This window comes from Dysidea avara, chromosome 3 (assembly GCF_963678975.1).
Source record: "Dysidea avara chromosome 3, odDysAvar1.4, whole genome shotgun sequence".
Lineage (NCBI taxonomy): Eukaryota > Metazoa > Porifera > Demospongiae > Dictyoceratida > Dysideidae > Dysidea > Dysidea avara.
This window is the reverse complement of record NC_089274.1, coordinates 20,638,940-20,659,536: the sequence shown is the minus strand read 5'-3', so window position 1 is coordinate 20,659,536 and position 20,597 is coordinate 20,638,940. Positions and strand designations below refer to the sequence as shown.

General features: G+C 38.5%; 3 protein-coding genes across 3 annotated transcripts; 1 reads left to right on the top strand and 2 right to left on the bottom strand.

The window, feature by feature from the left end:
* Positions 1–1,463: 1,463 nt before the first annotated feature.
* LOC136248396 (uncharacterized) lies at positions 1,464–14,161 on the bottom strand. Its single transcript, XM_066040178.1, has 7 exons — positions 13,912–14,161; positions 12,217–12,417; positions 11,351–11,437; positions 10,628–10,846; positions 9,882–10,551; positions 9,344–9,831; positions 1,464–3,443 (listed from the first exon to the last, which is right to left on the bottom strand). Exons 1-7 carry the CDS (start codon positions 14,038–14,040, stop codon positions 1,512–1,514), a joined length of 3,726 nt encoding a protein of 1,241 aa, XP_065896250.1. The 5' UTR covers positions 14,041–14,161; the 3' UTR covers positions 1,464–1,511.
* LOC136250074 (thioredoxin domain-containing protein 5-like) lies at positions 14,123–19,771 on the top strand. The gene is made up of 11 exons (XM_066042234.1): positions 14,123–14,310; positions 14,369–14,450; positions 14,500–14,558; positions 17,543–17,672; positions 18,448–18,566; positions 18,617–18,704; positions 19,004–19,171; positions 19,218–19,309; positions 19,356–19,440; positions 19,484–19,525; positions 19,575–19,771. Exons 1-11 carry the CDS (start codon positions 14,171–14,173, stop codon positions 19,680–19,682), a joined length of 1,113 nt encoding a protein of 370 aa, XP_065898306.1. The 5' UTR covers positions 14,123–14,170; the 3' UTR covers positions 19,683–19,771.
* LOC136250075 (F-box only protein 43-like) lies at positions 19,608–20,581 on the bottom strand. Its single transcript, XM_066042235.1, has 3 exons — positions 20,447–20,581; positions 20,284–20,398; positions 19,608–20,236 (listed from the first exon to the last, which is right to left on the bottom strand). The coding sequence occupies exons 1-3, from the start codon at positions 20,560–20,562 to the stop codon at positions 19,838–19,840; spliced, it is 630 nt and encodes a 209-aa protein (XP_065898307.1). The 5' UTR covers positions 20,563–20,581; the 3' UTR covers positions 19,608–19,837.
* Positions 20,582–20,597: the final 16 nt, after the last annotated feature.

Genomic DNA, 20,597 nt, shown 5'->3' with positions numbered 1-20,597 from the left:
CTCAATAAACAGACTACAACTACTGAAGGCATGAAGAATGAGTGGCCTATGAGGCACTTATATTTTTAGGCATTGTGCAAAGAACCGTCAAGATGACAGGACAGAGAAAGAGTGATCTCTAGGCTATTTGGGACTAGCCACTGTGACTTGCAAAGGTATCTAGTACGAGGATAGAATGTATAAACATTGTGAAGTAAAACTCCACAAAACGTGGGGTCCCCATGGGTCCACTGTTTGTGTGGGTTTCTTTACATGTGGGGGAGTGGTCTAACTACATGAGACTAGCACACTTACAACCAGTTGCCCAAAATAAAAATACCTGAGTCAAGAGGTCCAGTTCAGTGGTTGAAGGTGCTTATATGCACTTTTGTATGTGATCCTTGTTGAAATTTGGGATGTAATAAAATTATGCCACAAAAACCACAAGCTACCACATGATCTTTTCATCCTTTATTATCACTACTGTAGAAACTGAGTATAATTGTACAAAATCCATGCATAATTGTGTCTGTTCTATTAAATGAGCCATTTTAACTTGCACAACTTAATATTTATTACCCAGAAAATGACAGTTAGTATAGCGGAGTAGTCCCCAAAATTGGCAATATTGTGCATTTTTTCATAAAACCACAAAATTTTCCACATAAATAGTACTCCTCATGACATGTGATTTTAGATATAGTGCCATTGCTGAGATGACCTTTATGGCCATTTTTGTACAGAAAATTGATCATTTTTGTCTTTAACTCCCTGAGGCAGTAATCAACTTGTTAAAACATTTTACCAAAATAAAGATCTTGCTGATAGAAACAACTTGGTTTTTATTTGAAGTCAATAGGTGATTTCAGTACAAAGTTATGATCAATTTTACTGGCTACAAAATTTAATAAATTTACCTGCCCTCAAGGTGTGAATTACCTGTGGGCAGATAATTATGCATAAATTTATCAAATTTTGCGGCTAATAAGAATACTCATAACTTTGTAATGAAATCACCTATTGACTTCAAGTAAAAACCAAGTTGTTTCTATCAGCAAGATCTTTTGTTTGGTACCATGTTTTAACAAGTTAATTTCTGCCTTAGGGAGTTAAAGACAAAAATGATCAATTTTCTGTACAAAAATGGCAGTAAAGGTCACCAAAGGTCAAATCAGCGATGGCACTGAAAATACATGTATTGAGGACTACTATTTGTGTGGAAAGTTTCATGGCTTTATGAAAAAGTGAACAATTTTTTGGTTGTGCCACTATACCAAGTACAAAATTTATAGCTATATAATAATCCTAGCCAAACAAATGTGACTAAATTGCAAAAAAATGGGTACCACTCTTTCAGATTTGTAACTAAGAATTATTTTTTGAAACTTAAATGAAAGATGTCACCCTTTCCAGGTGGCCTGAAGTATATATGTAAAAATGTGGTGGAATGTTCCTACATGCAATGTAGAAGCCAGATAACAGAATGCTTTTATTGAATTTAATAAATAAATAAATAAATAAACAATAATAAACTATTTCCATTGATAAACAGTTGGTAAATGGTGAAGGTGGTCGTTAGTTGAAATGTTCAAATTGTGTCCAAGTCTCTTTGTTTTGGGTTGAGTATGATGTGTGTCCAGTAGTGTTCTGGTCTGACAGTATTTATCTATTAAAGTTGTCACATCTTCAGACTGGAAAAAATTGTTATAATGAATTGGTAAAGTCTTGTCTAGTATTCTCTGGGAAGCTACTTCACTCCAAGTCAGCGATCTGCTGGGAGGTTGGGAAAATGTTGTGTGCACCTCCCAATTGGCAGAGTAACTCTTACGAACTGGAAATGTGCATCGTAATTGAGGAGTCTTTGCTGACAATGATTTGAATTTCATGTCTTGAAAGGTGGTAGTACTAGGAGTTATTGGGCTACTGGTTTCTGTAGATGATACCAGTGGCTCATGTGGAAGGCCAGTGTCTGACAACACAGTAGACATTTCTGCTTTTTTGGCTTTCCGCTCTCGCAAACGTTCTTCAGCAAACATTGGAATACCTCCATTAGACCGATTAGCATAACGATTAACAAAATGTGGTATTTTAATGGTGGAGATACTTGAGTTGTTTGAAGACGTTGCAGCTGGTAGGGTTGAAGGTGGAAGCTTTTTAGTCCTCTCAACTTGTGGCAGAGAATTTGCTGTATGGTTGCTGACAATAGGTTTGCACAATCTAGCTACTTTCCGCTTCTTTCTTTTCTTTCCTTCAGTATCTGTTTGCTTCTTTCTTGACCGTCGCTGCAATCTCTTATGAGTGGAGCAGGTACCAAACTCATCATTAGAAGTGTCAGAGCCACTGGTACTAGACTCGTTTTCAAGGTCTTCTATTCTACAATTCTTAATAATGTCCATCGGTTGGCAGTGTGACCGGTCAGAGTGGCGGGCTCCACGTAGATCACACTCTGACGCACCAGCTAGTCTGTCAGTATCTGTAGTTTTGAGATTAGGAGGCAGCAAGTGCACTTCAGAGGTGGTCTCTTCACTGTTAGACTTCAAGTGTAATGCTAGACTAACTAAACTGCTGGTAAGATTAGTTCTGGATAACTTGTAGCTTGCATAGTTGGAGATGACCTTACACAAATCACTGCCCATCTTGCGGTAGTCATCAGTGGTGAAATGGCGTGGAATGGTAGACAATCTTGTACCACAGAAAGTTGCCTCTAATGTGAAGCTGTTAGTAATTCCCATCCTCCACATTACAACTCTGCCGGTTGACTCCTTACACTTGTGTACATTGAATTTGCAACTACTGAAGGAGAAAGCATCTGGGGATTGTTGGAAGAGTAGCCAGGGTAGCAGTCGTCCTTCTAACAGCTGTTCTAAGTTACAACCTGGTAAGTGGCAGCCGTAAGTAAATATGTTGTGCTTGCGACTGTGACCGTGCAGGTCTACATAAGCAATGACGGCTTTAGGCCCCTTTTCTTGCAGAAAGGATTCTGCCATATGTTTAGTGTGCCAAACTGTGGGGAACAGTTCCTTTACTGGACGCTTGTAAACACGATTCAAATCTGCCCTAGCCAATGAGCAGCGATAATTACCAACAATTACACCATCGGGATTCAACATTGGGACAACTTTGATGATACAAGATTTCCTGATGCTGTCTGCAGTGGGATGATCTGAGACAAGAAATTCAATAGCTCCTTGCATCATCCAGCTGCTATTAGTTTCTCCGGGATGAACCCGAGCTGACAGAATGACTCCTTTCCTCTGGCTGAGTTCTTGCTCACTAGCAGTTTTGTCAGTTATGGTGAGCAAGAAGACATCATTGCCAGCCAAACTCTTACACAACACTTGCTTTTCAACATGGCGCCATTTGCTAGAATCTTGCTCCATCCTTAGCAGCCACTGGTGCAAGTGAGAGTAGGTATAGGGGTAGCAGTGAGTGATGTAACACAAGTCATTGCTGTATGGAAACTCCTGTGGAATAAACATGATAATGACTTTAATACCAAATTATTGACTGCTCTATTAGAGAGTTTGACCACTAAAACCTTAACCAGTGGCCATCTCCTTAATATTACAAGTAGTGACATCAAGTGAGTAAGTCCCAAATACAGCAAATAAATACTTGATGGTCCCATTAATATTAATAAGGCAACCTCATCCAGGTTTTGGGTATCATAGGTAGCTCACATGATACATTGGAGCATCACTTAAAATGTTGATAAGATATATTTCACTAATGGACATCTTGGGACCAAGCAACTATTCAAACTCAAACACTACTCAGTGCTAAAAAACAATGTTTAAGCCCTTACAATCGTGGTACCACTCAAGTGTGGCTACGGTGCAGCAAGTAGTTATTTTATTTTCCTTAATAGCAGAAGAACTTATGATAATCAGGATAGCATTAGTGCATCAATTTTTAAAACTAACGTAATAATGCAGGGCAAGTAAATATGGTACATGCAAGTGGTCTTTTATGGGATTGGAGAATGTTATTTTTATACTTTTTATTAGAAATCACTGTTGGGTTACAATGTCATCTACATACATCCTGTTAGGGACAAAAGGACTCAAATCTTCACTCTCTTGAAACGTGGTACAAATCCCAGACAAGTCTGAAGGAAGCGGATTGGGACAGATTGTAAAACAATAGCTTTAACCCTGTACCCTGAATGCCACTATAGTGGCTCTAAATAAACAGATGTGTACAACCCTCTGTAATATCCACATACTTCAATGTAACATTTAATGGAATTCTTAATGAATAAGCTTTTGAATGATATATAAGTTTTAGCAATTGGGTGAAGGGGAAGGTAGTAAAGGCTGTCGATATCAAGAGGATCAATGCACCAATCCTTCTTTGAAACATTGACGCCCATATATTCCGCATACTCTAGTGCATAGACTTGAAATAAAGTTTAACGGATTCGCCACGTCATGCCCAACAAGATGGCGGCTATTTTTTTAATAGCCCTATCTGCTATAAAGATATGGATGTTTTTCCACAACTGTGTAAAATGGTCATGGCAGAAAGTTTTGAGCCTGATGGCAGTATTCAGGTCTTCAGATGAGGGTGATAGTCTTTGAAGAGGTTTGTCAACGAATGCCGGGGATCGCTTTAAAAAAATATCTTGTAACAGAGGTGAGCGATTCAGGTGACACAGGGTAAAAAATAATAATATAGCAAGATAATTATTAAGAGTTTAGTGTAGCAGATGTAAACTGTTGTATTTTGACATGGCCAAGCACTCTATTAGAGTATTACATACTGACTGTTATATTAGAGTATCTCAAGTGAAAAGTAGTCCAGCCAATCAGACTGTATGGCTGTCTCTGCCAACTCACAGCAACTTGTAGCATATAAACACATGCCAAAGGAACCACAACACTTAAACTTGAAAAGATCCCCTTCCAAATTTTGGATGGTGGCAATCCATCACACTTTAAGTGTATGTTCTATCAAGGGTTCATGTATAAACTCTTGGTATTAGAGTAAGTGTGTGAATTCTATCACACAATATGGTATAAATATTAGGGATCATGGGCATTTGGACCTCCTCACAAAAAGTACTGACCTAAAACCAGCTTCACAATACCTTCATGACACCTTGGAAGTATTGGTTAGGTACAATCAAACCCAAAAGTATCTTCAGAGTAGCTGCTTTCAATAAGTTGAAACGAAAATTATTCTATTATCTAGAGGCGCGCGCGCACGCGTGTGTGTGTGTGTGTGTGTGTGTGTGTGTGTGTGTGTTAGAGCAGTGACACTTAACCGGTTAACTAATTTATCAACCAGTTATTTTTATAAATTCAGTTATTTTGTTCTCATAACCGGATAACCGATGCCTAATATTTCACTCAAAAATGTATAGTTTGGGTACTCTTTTCATTCTTCAACATTGATATCACACTTGTTGTAAGATTCAGCTTTACATACTTGTCTATTACTTTGGCCATTACAAGTATAATCAACTATAAATGTAGGTACATGTAGCCTAAAAATTAAGTCCAGCAAATTTTTTTTGTTCAGTTCAGTGAACTGGATATACGGCAGCTATGATTTGCCCAGTAACCGGTTATGATATTCTGTCCAGTTTCACAGCTGTAGTGTGTGTGTGTGTGTTGTGTGTGTTGTATAGTGTAGGGTAACAGCATTAACAGTGTTTCAGATGGTACATGAAGAAGCTGGTATGACTTTGTTATAATTAGTAGGAAGAAAAGTTTTCACATGAGTAGCTGTAAGGCACACTGCTACACAACAGGCATCATGTTACATCATAATTATTACACGTACACAATTTTTTTTCGGAATTTTCAACTAGAGTAGGGGCCATAGCACATCGATAAAAAGTACTGAAACAAGCTGGAGTATTGCGTGTACTCCAGCTTGTTTCAGTACTTTTTATCGATGTGCTATGGTCTCTACTCTTAGTACTCTAGCTAAAAATTCCAATTTTTTTTGTGTACTTGTTTGTTAACTTTTTTTTGTAATATATTATTACGACTGGTGAGCCCATACATACTGTGAAAGAAAAGGCACTGCACACCCCAGCTTTATCAATTATCGTCTGAAAAGCGAAGTAACCATTACGCTTTGTTATGAAGAATGCATTGTATGTACTGCGGTATGCCAAAAGGCACCTCTCAGGCCGAAACAACACCAAACAGTGAAAAAATCAAACCCGTAGCCTTAGCCGTTATCGAGTTATGCTTGTCTGAAGGCATCAGTCAGTCACTAGAAAATTCCGTTAAATAATTTAAAATAACAATAATTCCGTAGCAACTTGTTGAAAGCAATTCGGGTCGATCTTAAGGCTTGTGTGGACTTAGTTTTGTCCAATACTGCTTCATCATCGTCTGGGAAAAGTGAGGCTGGTTTTTGGGTGATGTTTTTTCATGGGCCATGCCTACTCCCTACTATACAGTACTATTGTACTGTATGATAACAAGTACAAGAAAAAATTTGGAATTTCAATTAGAGTAGGGACCATAGCACATCGATAAAAAGTACTGAGACAAGTTGGAGTAGTCCATGATATTAAATCACAGTAAAACAATTAGAAGTGTTATATATATCCTTACTGTGCTGAAGATACCATAACGGAAATGCATAGTAGGGACATAACACTTCTAATTTTTTTTACTGTGATTTAATATCATGGACTACTCCAACTTGTTTCAGTACTTTTTATCGATGTGCTATGGTCCCTACTCTAGTTGAAAATTGCAAATTTTTCCTTGTACTTGTTTGTTAACTTTTTTTGTCAATAATTTTATTATGACTAGTGAACCCATGCATACCGCATCTGAAATACCCAGCCCCTTATAATCTGAAAAGTGAACTATCCATTACGCTTCGTTGCCAGCTATGTTCAACCCATTGCAGGGCCGGAGCCCAGAGTTTCTGAGTGGTCCGGCCATCCATGGACTGCAATGAAGGTCACAGTCACGCACACTACTCAGTTTTCATTGATCTAATATGATCTGTAAATCAGAGATTATCTGCTTAGGTGTGTTACTTAACTGCATGTGCTATAAGTACACACAGCATGCTAAACTAGAGGGGTCAGGGGGCATGCTCCTCCAGGGAAACTTTTGAAAATAGATACTCTTAAATGACATCTGGAGGCTATTTTTACATGCAAAATCTCTTCTTTTTGTTACAGGTTTTTGCAATTGAATTCGTCACCTTTGCGATTGAATTTGTCCCGTTTGCAATTGAATTCGTCGGTTTTGCAATAGAATTCGTCCCGTTTGTAATTGAATTCATCGGTTTTGCAGTTGAATTCGTCGCGTTTGCATTACAATTCGTCATAAACAGAACGGCTCCAAGAAACCAATCGTTCATTAAGAGATGAATTATTTATGCCATGGAGAGTTACACTTGAGACACTAGAAGGTAATTGGAGCTGGTAGTATGTGAAGCTGATACCTGTCTGACAAGTTAATTAGCTTGCTCGACCCATCGTGAATGGCATAGTAGAGTTTGGAATGTTGCTGGATAGGCTGTAGAGGAAGAATTATTGCCTTATAAAGAGTTCTTTACTACTGTTGTACTTGAACAAGTTCTTGTAGCAGCTGCTACATCATGTTTTCTCCAGCTGCCATTCTTGTTACGGACGAATTTAACTGCAAAAGCGACGAATTCTATTGCAAAACTGACGAATTCAATTGCAAATGGGACGAATCAGTTGCAAAAGCGATGAATTCAATTGCAAAAGCGACGAACTCAATTACAAACGGGACGAATTCAATTGCAAAGTCACCGAATTCAATTGCAAAAACCTGTAACATCAATGGTGATTTTGTGCTACATTACCAATTAATTGAGTTTCATATCTGACTATTATAGCTAGTAGCTAATTTTATTTCCATGATGTATACAAAAATTTCTCAATGTGAAAGATTAGTTTTAGATTGTAACTGCATGCTAATGCATGACACGCATGATCAATTAGCTCAATGCAGTGTGCCATGCAGATGACTCACTGGGTAATTTTAAGACAGTTAACACCGATGTCATTGCTCAGACTATAAGTACTGAATGCTTTATTAGAGTGTCATGATGACTGTTCTATTAAAGTATATTTTGATGACTGCTCTATTAGAGTATCTTGTTCTTTTCACTAAAATCAAAAGTGATTGGTCGGACCGTGGGCTCCAGCCCCAACCCATTGCACAGCATTTCAAATAAAGAACTGTTCATAAAGCACCTCTGCATTCCACACATACCAAAAGAAAGAAATCGTGCAGCGCACCCCAATTATATTAATTATCATCTGAAAAGTGAAGTATCCATTACGCTTCACTGTTGGCTATGTTCAACCCGTTACACAGCAGTACGAATCAAGAACTGTTTGAAAAACACCTCTGCTTTCAAAATAGCCACTATGAAAAATACATTACAAAGGGAAGCCGTCACGTGCTATCGCCAAATCGACACTTTTTGCTGTCAGCAAAGATGAATGGGACACAAAAGTGGACACTTGGTAAGTCCGTGAAGAATGCATTGTATGTACAGCGGTATGCCAAAAGGCACCTGTCGGGCCGAAGTGATGTCGAACAGTGAAAAAATCAAGCCCGTAGCCTTAGCCATTATTGAGTTATGCTTGTCTGAAGGCATCAGTCAGTCAGTTCAGTCAGTAGAAAATTCCATTGACAAAATTTTTTTAAAATTCTGTAGCAACTTGTTGAAAGCGTTTTGGGTCGATCTGAAAGCTTGTTTGGGCTTAGTTTTACCTAACTGATACTGCTTCATCGTTGTCTGGGAAAATTGAGGCTGGTTTTTGGGTGATATTATTTCATGGGCCACGCTTACTCCTTTGTGGTCCCTACCATACAGTACTATCGTGCAAGTTACTTTGTAAAAGTAACTAGTTACATATTACTTGCAACTGAACTATTTAGTTACAGTTACATATTACCCATAAAATAAAGTAACTATAATAATATTACATATTATATTACTTTGTGTCCACAGCCTTAAACTGTCACGTGTGAAACTACCACTTTATCACATAACATGATTGCATTGTTGGACAATGTGCAAATCTTGGTTATAAGTAAGAAGCTGGTGAATAAGCTTCATTCAGTAGGCTTCGTTACTTCGTTTTAGCTAGGCGTTTCTCAGAAGTTAACTAACAAGATTAGTAACTTCGTTACTTGTAGTAATAATATTAGACTCGTTACAGTAACTATATTACTTAAGTAACGCGTTACATTTGTAAGTAAAGTAAATCGAGTTATATTACCCGTTTTTCTAGCGTATTTCGTTATATTACTTAGTTACCACAAAAGTAACAATATTACGTAACGCATTACTTATGTAATGCGTTACTCCCAACACTGATGATAACAATGTATACATTTACCATTTTCCAGGTGAGAGTGTAATAAACTGCATCACTACCACTAGTCCAGTATTTGTTGGACAGGTTCCTATAGTAACCAATACCATGGCCAACACGTGACCATCCCACACCAGATTGTTTCATGGCTTCCTCTGAGTAAAGCAATGGCTGCATACCATAGTTGTATAGGCTGTCACTTTTCTTCATATTGACTAAGTTAAATGTGTACGTGATACCCTGGATGACATTACTGATGCTGAAGTAGAACCACTGAGTGTGTTTTTTAGTGTACAAGTCTGTTTGTAGGATGAGGTCATATTCAGCACTGGCTACTCGGTATGCTCGTAACAGGTTGCCACTCTCAAAACGAGACTCAAAATGAAGGCAGATGGGACTGGGGGATTGTCGCGGTGACATTGCACTTCCATTACGATCATACACTAGTTCAGGTACTGTCCAACGTTTGTCATCTCCATTTCTTCTGCAAAATTGTGATGCCATTAGTTGACCTATAATCACAATACGACAGTATTTTCACTTCTAGAAGTTATCCACTCACCAGATCTAGAAAATGCCATAGCTTCAAAATTGGCCGGCATGGTGTAAGAATGTTGCGGCGTTGGCAAGGTGATAGCAATCTCTTCTGGCCAATGAAACTTGGTGGTATCGTCGAAAGGCGGAGCTGCTGCACCTCTAATAGAACAGCTCATCTTTTTCGTGGCGAGATGCTCTATACTAATACTGGCCTCTGAGGTGCTCCTCGGGTCTCGGCGATCGATGGCAATAGTGCGAGGAAGCTCCATAGCAGTTGTAGCCTTTGAAGCTATAGCCGCCAACTCGCGCTGGCCTCCCACTGGTTCAAGAGATTTACACGTTCCCTTTGATACATCTTTTGATCTTGCAGGTGGGCCACATCGATACGGCCCTTGATAAGGTCGCAGAGTTACACAACTAGATTGTTTTAATTCCCGCAGTCTTGTCGGAAACATGCGCTTTTTCAACCTCAGATAAGCAGAGTCTAGACTGAGGCGCTCTTCGACTCGCAATTGCAAGTCTCTTTCTAAAGAGTCTCTTATTGCTTTGCGCCATTTAACTAGTCCCTCATCTTCAGAAGATTCCGAATCTTCAGTCAAGTCTGGTTCGCTATCACTATCCGTGCTGTCCATGATACCACATTGGTGGTTTAAAAAGTGGGAGGAGTTCCTTATCATAGACACAAGACGCATGCGCTATTAACAACGTCAGGTGTTGAGAGAGTGAAATGCTTTGAACAGTTGATATTTCAATTGGTTGAAAGATAATTCAATTATTTGAGGACAATTTAACTGTTGTTAGTTTTGACTGTTCTTGTTTTATTCTAGCTGCTGCTTCTTGTTGTTGCCTTCGTTGTTCTCTCTCCAACAGTCTTTTCTCTCTCAGTGCTTCTCTGGACACCTTGATCAGTTCACTGTCATCAAATGTTGTGTCATCCTCCCATGTGCCACCACTTGGCTCATCTCTCCATACCTCTAACTCCTCTGACACCTAGAGAGTGATGACAACATGTACTTAGTGGTGTGAGATATTGAGACTCTATTCTCAATCTCAGCATAGCATTGACAAAAATTTTAAAATATTTTTTAAACTATTGGACAGACTTTGAACAAACATCTTCTTAACTTGTAGGGAACAGGTTTATAAAAATAAGCAAGGGTGTAGCAAGAAAAACATTTTCTCTATTGTAAATCAAGTTATTAATCAAGGGTAATGCTTTATTAGAATATTTTGATCTTCAAGTGCTCATCATTCAAATTCTGTTTCCTAATTTTTATAGCTGTCTTGGTTGTCTCAATGGTAGCTATGCCACAAATCTCGGTATGGCTGCAATGTACAAAACTGGAATTTAAATATTACCAAGACTGCACAATCAAATTATATAGCCAATAATATAATCACTGTAAATTGTAATATCGAACTGAGAGTCAATCCGATATCGAATAATTCACCAAGTATGTCACACATCACTACAGTACAGGGTTGGACACTCACTGTAGTGGGCTGGAATGAAGAGTCAATAGCAAATTTTCTACTATCCACATTGGTCATTGCCTGCTCATCACTCCTGTACACCTTCAGCTACACAATGACACATGCACATTTCTATCTACAAAAATATTTGATATGGCAGGTGGTTCAGTCACCACAGAAGTACTACTTTGATATGATAAATGATTTAGTTGACAAATTTGCTGCTTATTATCAAGTTCACCCTGTGATACAGTGTGAGGTTGGATATAAAATACTGTGTTACAGGCTCCCTTTGTTCCCTTCTTTATACAGTTAACGTCATGTCATATACCATTGATGGCCTAACACTCCTACTACCAAATGTCACACTAAATCAGTGGTTACAAGTAGAAATGTGTGATAACAGATTTAAGCATATCTCGATAATTCCTTTTGGATTCTATAATAGCAAACCAGTTAAGTGGGCAACTTATTTTTTGTTAACTGCTGGTAAAAAATAAGCAGTAAAGTGAACAAACTGTAGTAAAAGAAGTGAAAATGTTAAAGTTTAGCAACACTGTGCCCGAGTGGTAGGAGAGTTGTAGGTGTCTACACTATCTGGTATACAAGTAATTTATCTCGATAAGTATTACTATAATTGAAACAGCTGTAGCTACAAGCCTTGCCCTGAGGTATAAATGCACGTGTATAGTATATACCAATACAAATAGGACCATGGAGAAGTGTTATGATTATCAAGGTGTCTTATATTAGTGTGATAAAGCTGTTAACTGTAGTGTCCAGATTATCAAGTCTGAGTGCATTTACGGGGGGGATCCATTGTACACATCATGATGTATGAACATTGTACATACACACACATGCACGTGCGCACACATACAGTTTACCATTTTAGCTTTCTTATACACAGGCTGCATGTCATGGAACAGCTCCTCAGCTGATGGTTCATTTTCTGTACTAGATGATGCCAGTCTTGTACTGTACTTCATTCTAGGATCACCAGATTCTTCATCAGTGGGTGGGTTGTTAGGGACAACAGTAATCGTCATTGTGTCCCAATCTTCCCACTCCTCCTGGGGACCATCATCCTGAGAAGGAGGAAGGGAAATCTCCATGCCAATACAAAAAAAATAAATAAAAATTTAAGAGAATTATCTCAGGGGAATTACCCAACAATTTACTATAAAATTGTGTTTTGGACAGAGGTTTACCAGTGAGTAGGTATGGCTACTGTACTATTACAATAAGAAATTGACAACATAGGGGAATACTCCATAAAGTTCACTGACAGATGTCTATGACTTCAGTAAAGTACTAATAGAACTGAAACATCTTGTAATGTAATAACTATGTGAACAGCATAGCCTAGGGAACAGGTAATTTAAACTAGGCGTTTTAAAATCCACAATTGCACAATAACGATATAACAATAATCACTGCTAAATATTGATCTTTCAATAAATACTATGTATGCAAATTTAAAATTGCCTCTGCAGTGCATCTATCTCTGATTTTAACCATGTAAGTGTATACAATTTGGCTCAAAAAATTCAAGTAACTTTTTACCAATTTATGAAAACTGTTGACCGTATCGCATAAAGCAAACAGTTGTTACAATATGAGTTAACAAGTATGAGAGGGTCTGATGGAAATGGGATTCTAAAATTTTCACAATGGTAACTATTAAATAATCGCTATGCATAATTAAACAATGTGATCATCTATTTTGTATTGTGGTCCTGATTCCCAACATCCTGCCTCAAGGGTCACTTACCATATAGGGCGAAACTACTTTGGTGGGGTAAACTTTGGCGAATAGCAAGCTAAATTGCATTTGGTGAAATAAACTTTGGAAAATTCAAGCTCAATGTTTAGCTATAAAGATGCTTATCCGAGGCACAAGTAATTGGCAGGTTAAACTTTGGTGGCGAATTTGTAGCGAATCGCCAAATTTGCCAAAATTTTTCTCTATACGGTATATCGCAATAAACAAGAACATTTTTTGGTTCACAAGACTATAATTAATTATTGGTGTTCATTATATTGCTGTCACAACATTACTTCTCATTCAGCCTCGAAAAATAGATTGGCAAAATGGACAATAAAATAAACTAGTCTCAATTTTCTAACCAGTTCCAATTAGTCATTTAGGTATTTTGATAAAATGGCTATGAAATGTCCAATCTCATTTCAAATACAGTCAGTCCTTGACTGGACAGAAGGAATCATGTATAGACGTATACATATAAGACTGTTCCAAGTTTGTCCCGAATGGTCAACTCAATATTTAAGTACCTTATAAGGATATGCATAGTTTTTGTACCACATAACAAATTATGAAAGTTGGTATAACTTGGCAACAAATACTTATTGATTGTGGGTTCAAATTTTATCCTTGACTGCAGCTAGGCAAATCAACCAACACTGCCTGTGTGTCATCCCGGGCCTTGTCTTGGCCAGTACAAGTGACCAGGGAGCTAATTGGTATACACGAGGGTAAATAGGTGACCAAATCAACACAGTAACTTGCAAGGACCAATCTTCCCATGCTAACAACATATTCTACATAAGCTATTACACACCTTCCAGCCGCTGGACGTGATAGGTAGGTCTTCTTTGTTGGTCTTACTAAACACTTTACGATATAACCACTTTACGCAGACGATAACTACCATCCACAAGCGAACAAGCAGATTTATTGCACGATGCATTATCTCATCAACTCACAATACAAACAACGCATTATTTATAAGGTTACAAAAATCCAACTAGAAATATGCCGTGGTGCGCATTATATGAAATTCCTAATCCGGATATTCTCTGTATATTATCACCAGCACGATGTGGTTGGCACGGATTACCAGCGTATTATCACTAGTGACTCTAGCCTTATCGCTGGAGCCCACTGAGCTGACGGACGAGACATTCTCATCAACGATTAATGAGGGCAATCCTGTGTTCGTTAAATTCTACGCGCCATGGTAGGTGAAGTCATAACAGTGCACACCATATTATATGCATAACGCTTCGTCCCTGCAGGTGTGGTCATTGTAAGCGGCTGTCGCCAACTTGGGATGATCTGAACAGTCACTTTGAGGACTCTGACATCACGATCGCTAAGGTACTGGCTAGCTTTTATTTTGTAATGCTAATCACGTGACCTCTGTTAGGTTGACTGCACTAAATATGCTAAAATTTGTGGAGATGAACAAGTGAAGGGATATCCCACGTGAGTATTTTACAATGTATTATTATTGTGAGGGTAGTGTAAATGCTACATGTGATGTGATACCTAGTCTTGTGGCGCCCGCCCCTTCACATAGAGGAAGGGTTGTCACTCTAGCATTCAAAAATTTGCATGTTACAGAAAACAGGTAACAGTGATTGGTAATTACAAAATTTTTGTGACGTTTGTTTTGGAGTTACCATAGATACTATAGAATTACACAATGTGTGGAAGAGTTTGTCATGAAGATTTTGAGAGAACTAATTTCTTTGTATGGTTGTTGGATGTGTCATTCTTGCTGCCATTATATTGTGACGCCATTGTTTTACATTCCATTGTTACAACTCTGTGATCAGACCCTTCCTTTCTATGCAAAGGGGGTGGGCACTGTCAGACGATGTGATACCTCAGTCACCAGATTGATATCTTGCCTCCTCATTTTATTGGTGACATCATTGGTTGGTATAGGGTGTGGTGAAGTTCTGTAGACAAAGTTGCATTTGTGGTAGTTTCCATAGGCTTATTGACTGCTTTTTCCTGATTAAAGGTCTGTCAGATTTTCAATAGAGTGTTTTCATCGCGTGAGCAAACTTACGTAATTTACCGGAAGCCACCATGTTGGTGCACAGGATGTCGTGGTCAACTTGTGGTGATTTACACAGTAATGGAGTTGCTTTATTGTCATACACAGAGGCTTTACTTGATGAAGCGAAGTCCTGTTACCTCGACAAAATTGCCATTATTGGTGGAATAGATCCTTTCTGTTCTGGCACATTTGGAGAGCAAATGGATGACTTTCCTCCACTAGATGCCTGTGATTTGTTATCTTACTTGGTTCTTCGAACTAGTTTTATATCAGCAGAGCAGTTTGGAGCACAATGGGATTGGAGGTGTACAACCAGTTTGTGTGTGGATGGGTGAAGGAAGTTTTTGTATGTAAAGTTGATACAAAGTTCGTTACAACTAGAAGGGTAAAAATATTACGATTTGGCTATCAGTTTTATTATGCTATTTTCAAGTGTTTCACTCCCAACAATTGAATGATACTCCATTAAAATGCTGGTTAATTCTACAACAGGATGGTGAAGTGTGTTGTGCCCACTGCAATTGCATGGCAGGGCTAGGTGAAGCATGCACACATGTAGCTGCTGTGCTGTTTTACTTGGTAACGCTTAGCAGAATTGAGGGAAGAAGAGCCTGTAGTCTCTTCCATGAGCCCTCTCCCATCTCGCTACTCTAACCTCCTCACTGCTAGGCTAGCCATTCTTTCATACCCGAGATTAAAGTCGGTAACCAGTCTGGATCAGTTCGATCATATGGTGAGGCGGGCTTCCCTGATATGAAGTGCTTTCTGCAGATTCTGTATTTGTCCAGTGTGTAGATATCAATGTCTTTCCTAGAAATAGCAGCCAAAAATTTACCGCTTTGTAAACTCATAATCTTCCTTTCCTTCCTTATCGTGAACAGCTAGTATTCTATAAAAGGAAACGGTCAGAACGGTTTGAGCATCTGACCACTATGCACATCACCATTGTTACATGTGCACCAACATGGTGGGTTCTGGTAAATTACGTTACTTTGCTCATGTGATGAAAACACTCTATAGCTCCACAACCGAAAGTGATCTGGCCATGCGACACTAGAAAAATGCTTAGCAACCGTATAAGTCATGTTCAAAATTTTGCAGAGAAGTATATAATAACTAATATTTTAAAAATTGTCAATTTAGAAATGAAGTAGGGATCTATGCAATAAAATAATGAAACAAGTGATGAATGATGGTATTGTAACATAGCTCAGTGGGAAAGTCCCTACTTTGGCATTGAGCAAAATAATTGTTATAGCTAATGTGTCAAAGTAGGGACTTTCCCACTGAGCTATGCTGTAACACCATCATTCATCTCTTGTTTCACTACTTTTATTACATAGATCCCTATTTCATTTTTAATTAACAATTTAAAAAATACTAGTTTGTTTAGTTTTTTGCTGCTAGCTGCAATGTAACTTGTGACTGTTCTAATAGAATATGATACATGACTGTTGTATTAGAGTATATCTCGAGTCAGACAAGAGGTGTGCAGTTAGCTAGACCAATAAGGGGTGAGGTCATCCTGTTTACTGTTAAGTAAACAGTAAACAGCTAGATTGTTAAGAGGTGTGGTCCCCGTACTCTATCACTATTAGTCCACCTAGATCTTTAATTGATGGGCGTGGTCACCAACCTATCTCGAACAGGATCCCAATCGTGAACTTGCAGTTATCTAGCTTGTATAGCGCCGGGACTGAAGTGCTTCTGAAATCCAGCTCTAAAATAATTCTGTGGCGTCTATATATATTACTGAAAGAAAGTGTTGATATGGAAAATTAACACCTCAATATGGTTTGTTGGATGTAGAAGACAAGCACATCCAATGAAACGACAAGGCACAGAGGGCCTACACTCGTCAGAACCCCAAAAGGCACATCCCACTGGTGAGTTTGTTATTGTGGCTTAAAATGGTGGCTGTGCGCTGCTTCATTTGGCCTCTAGCCTTGCGACTGTGATCAGTGAGGCAGGCAGTGAGACTGAAGTTCGAGTTAAGTTTTGGCGATTTTAAAAAATTGTATATCTGGTCACCTGTAAGTGTTTCGTTATATTTAATGCTGTTTTATATATTATATGGACTAGTACTATTCCGTAAAGGTGATTTTTGTCACGTAAAATGTCTCTAGGGTGATTTTTAAAGGAAGAATTTTGAGTGGCGTGTGAAATTTTCATCGCAATCCCTATTAAACGCTGCTACTGTACCGTTTGATACTATTTGCCATGCCAATGTAATGCAATCAAATCCACTGAAATGATATGAAAATGAATATCTGATTCCTGGCTCCACACAGTTTTATCTCTGAAAATGGAAAGCCTCAACAAAAATATAAGACAAACATTCTCAATCTAAGGGTTCCACTTAATTGAATAAAGTATTACACTTTTGACATTGACATTGCAGGTTGAAGTTATTTCACGATGGAGGCACAGTGAAATACGAAGGTGCTAGGGACATGAAATCGCTAGCTGATTTTGTCAACAATCATGTCTCAAAGACTGTTGATGTTCCTGATGAAGGTGATGAGGAGAAGGTGTGTCCATTAAATAATCATGTTGTTGATCCTTTCTTGTATTACTGTAGCTGTCCCCTTATTAGAGACAATTTGTGACTACACATTTTAGGCCACATAAAACTAAGTATTAGTTTCTTATCCTACAATACTCAAAATAACAATGTGATTTTATTTTAGTAACGCGTGTTAGATTAATCCTCCCATTTCATAATTTTGTAGTAGTGACCCAACAGCCTTGGGTCAGGAAAAGAAAATTCTGAAATCATTTCAGCTGCACCTGACTGTTTTATTAGAGTATATTTTGACTGCTATATTTGAGCTTCACAAAGTGTAGGCTGGAGGTAAATCCTTTCTGATATGAAGTGGGGGTAACTTTATTTTCCTGTACTTTGCTACTACACCCATGACTATTTTGTAGAATATTTGGGAGCAGTCACTATAGCACACAGATCACGAGATTTACTTCCTAAGTTTTGTGAAAACAGCTAATCTGCTACATCTGAAGATTAGTTTATCATGGACTTATAGTGTTCTGCCATTTTTTAGACTATGTACATGATGATATTTATAGGTCTTACATTGTGCAACCAGCTAGCAACTACAAACAGATATCAGTCAGTATCTGGTCCGTCCTTATGCATCATATGAACTGAACGAGTAACTTTCAAATAGGCAAACACTTTCTTAAGTAAATATATGGTCATCTTGCCAGATATTATCTATGTAACATTACCGTGTATCATTATAATTATTTTATTACTATGGTGATGATCTAATTTGTTACCATGGTTAGGAGGGTGATGATGGAGGTAGTATCAACATAGATGAGATGGGGGTGATGCATTTGACTGATGCTAACTTTGACTCTCTCACTGCTACTGGGGTGTACTTTGTCAAGTTTTATGCTCCTTGGTGAGGTGTTAAAAAAGATTACCACAGTTATCTCTCATGCAACCTTATAGGTGTGGCCACTGCCAGAAGCTTGCTCCCACTTGGAGTGACCTTGCAGCTTACTTTAACACTCATAACAAAGATGTCCACATTGTGAAGGTGTGTGTATGCATGTGTAGAAGGTGGGGGTGGGGTGGTGTCTCGTGTAGCCAGACTACTTTTCCCCCTTTCTTTTGTGTGGGGACAGGAAAAACTATGCTTTAATCACATGCTAGACTTTACTATCAACTAATCAAGATTCAGAGATTAGTTGGATACCTCATGAAGAGATTATTACTTTATTGATAGTGTCCAAGTAGGCATATCTTGTGTCCTCCTTTTGATGACATGATGGATGTGCCTACCTAGGTGCCATGTTCTGTGGTGTGTCATGTTGTATATTACATCGTGTATGTTAGGTTGACTGTACTGAGAACACCGTGACATGTCCCAAATTCAACGTACGAGGGTACCCCACATTGATCCTGCTACAAGATGGGAAGGTGTCAGCCCAGTACAACGGCAAGAGGGAGTTGGGAGACTTGATAGAATTTGTTACTGCCAGTATAAATGAGGAGAAGACTGAGGTATATGTCGTACCATATGTTTAATTAATTAAGTATTAATTAATAGGAGTCAGTGCCACAAGTAAGAGTGCTGACTGCAGCTGATTTTAATGAGGTCATTTCTGAGGGTACAGTCTTTGTGAAGTTTTTTGCCCCATGGTTAGTATCAGTAGTACAGTACTATGTGATACTAAAGTTGTGCCAGGTGTGGTCACTGCAAACGGTTAGCACCAACCTGGGACCAGCTAGCTGAAGTCACACACTCCAAGACAGGCATCACCATTGCTAAGGTACCAGGTTATCATGTCATCGTCACTTAAATATCATGACCAGGTTGACTGCACTGTGGAGAGGGACCTGTGTGAGACCCATCAGGTACCAATAGCTAGGAAATCACAGTTATAATAAACATTACTTGTTGCAGGTACGAGGATATCCCACACTAATCTTATTTAAGGATGGTGATAAGAAGTCCAACTACTCTGGTGCTAGAGATCTTGATTCTCTTCTGTCCTTCTTAGAAGATTCATAATAATAACAACAACAACAATAATAATAATAATAGAGACAAATTTGATTAGTTTTCTTTATTTTAATTAAGGGTAGATTTCTGACTTGTAATCTGGTCACCATTTAATATTATAGAGAACCTGCTCTCTCTCTCTCTCTGAAATAATAATTAAGTTTTCACAACCTCTTGAGACGTTTTTTGTTCTGTTTGCCTCCTATTACGTCATGCCTTCTGTGTTTGAGTGATGTTCTGTTTTTTCCTGGACTTGTAATGTGCATGTAACACCCAGAGTCACCATGCCATGTCTTGAAACATCCACGACAAAAGTCAAATGTGCATTGTGGACTAGTACACTTTGCTCTTGATGGGGACACTTCTATTGCTGGACTGTGACATTGAGGACATGGTCTACATGGCCTCCTTGTCGGTAGAGGAGTCTCAGGACAGTCTGGACTACTTGTAGTACTAACTGGAGTAACATTAATGTCTAGTGGACTGAGGATGGACCTGACTGAGTTATTGCTCCCTGGGGTTGGGTTGTTCTTGTGCTTGCTAACCTTCAATCCAATATTCTCCTGGAAAAGAAATTTGTGTATGTTTGTGAATGTATTTATTACTCTACCTTTCCGAGTTTAAATAAATTCAATTTTACAGTTTTAAGGAACTCTGTTCTCTTTCTCCACGCTGCTTTGTCAGAATGGCAAATTTGTCTCCAAGTTCTGCTCACTACACAAATTCTACACCAGACACAAATACACAGTACTGTAGTTCAACACGACTCGTACCTGCACAAATCTCGAGGACCAAGTAATTTCATTATATAGTTTATAATTTGCCATGCTCCGAGCTTGTACAATTCTACTAGAAAGTCCACCTCTTGTCTAAACTGTCGCTGCTCCATGCGAAGCCACACAAATTACGAGGACTACCCCGCTA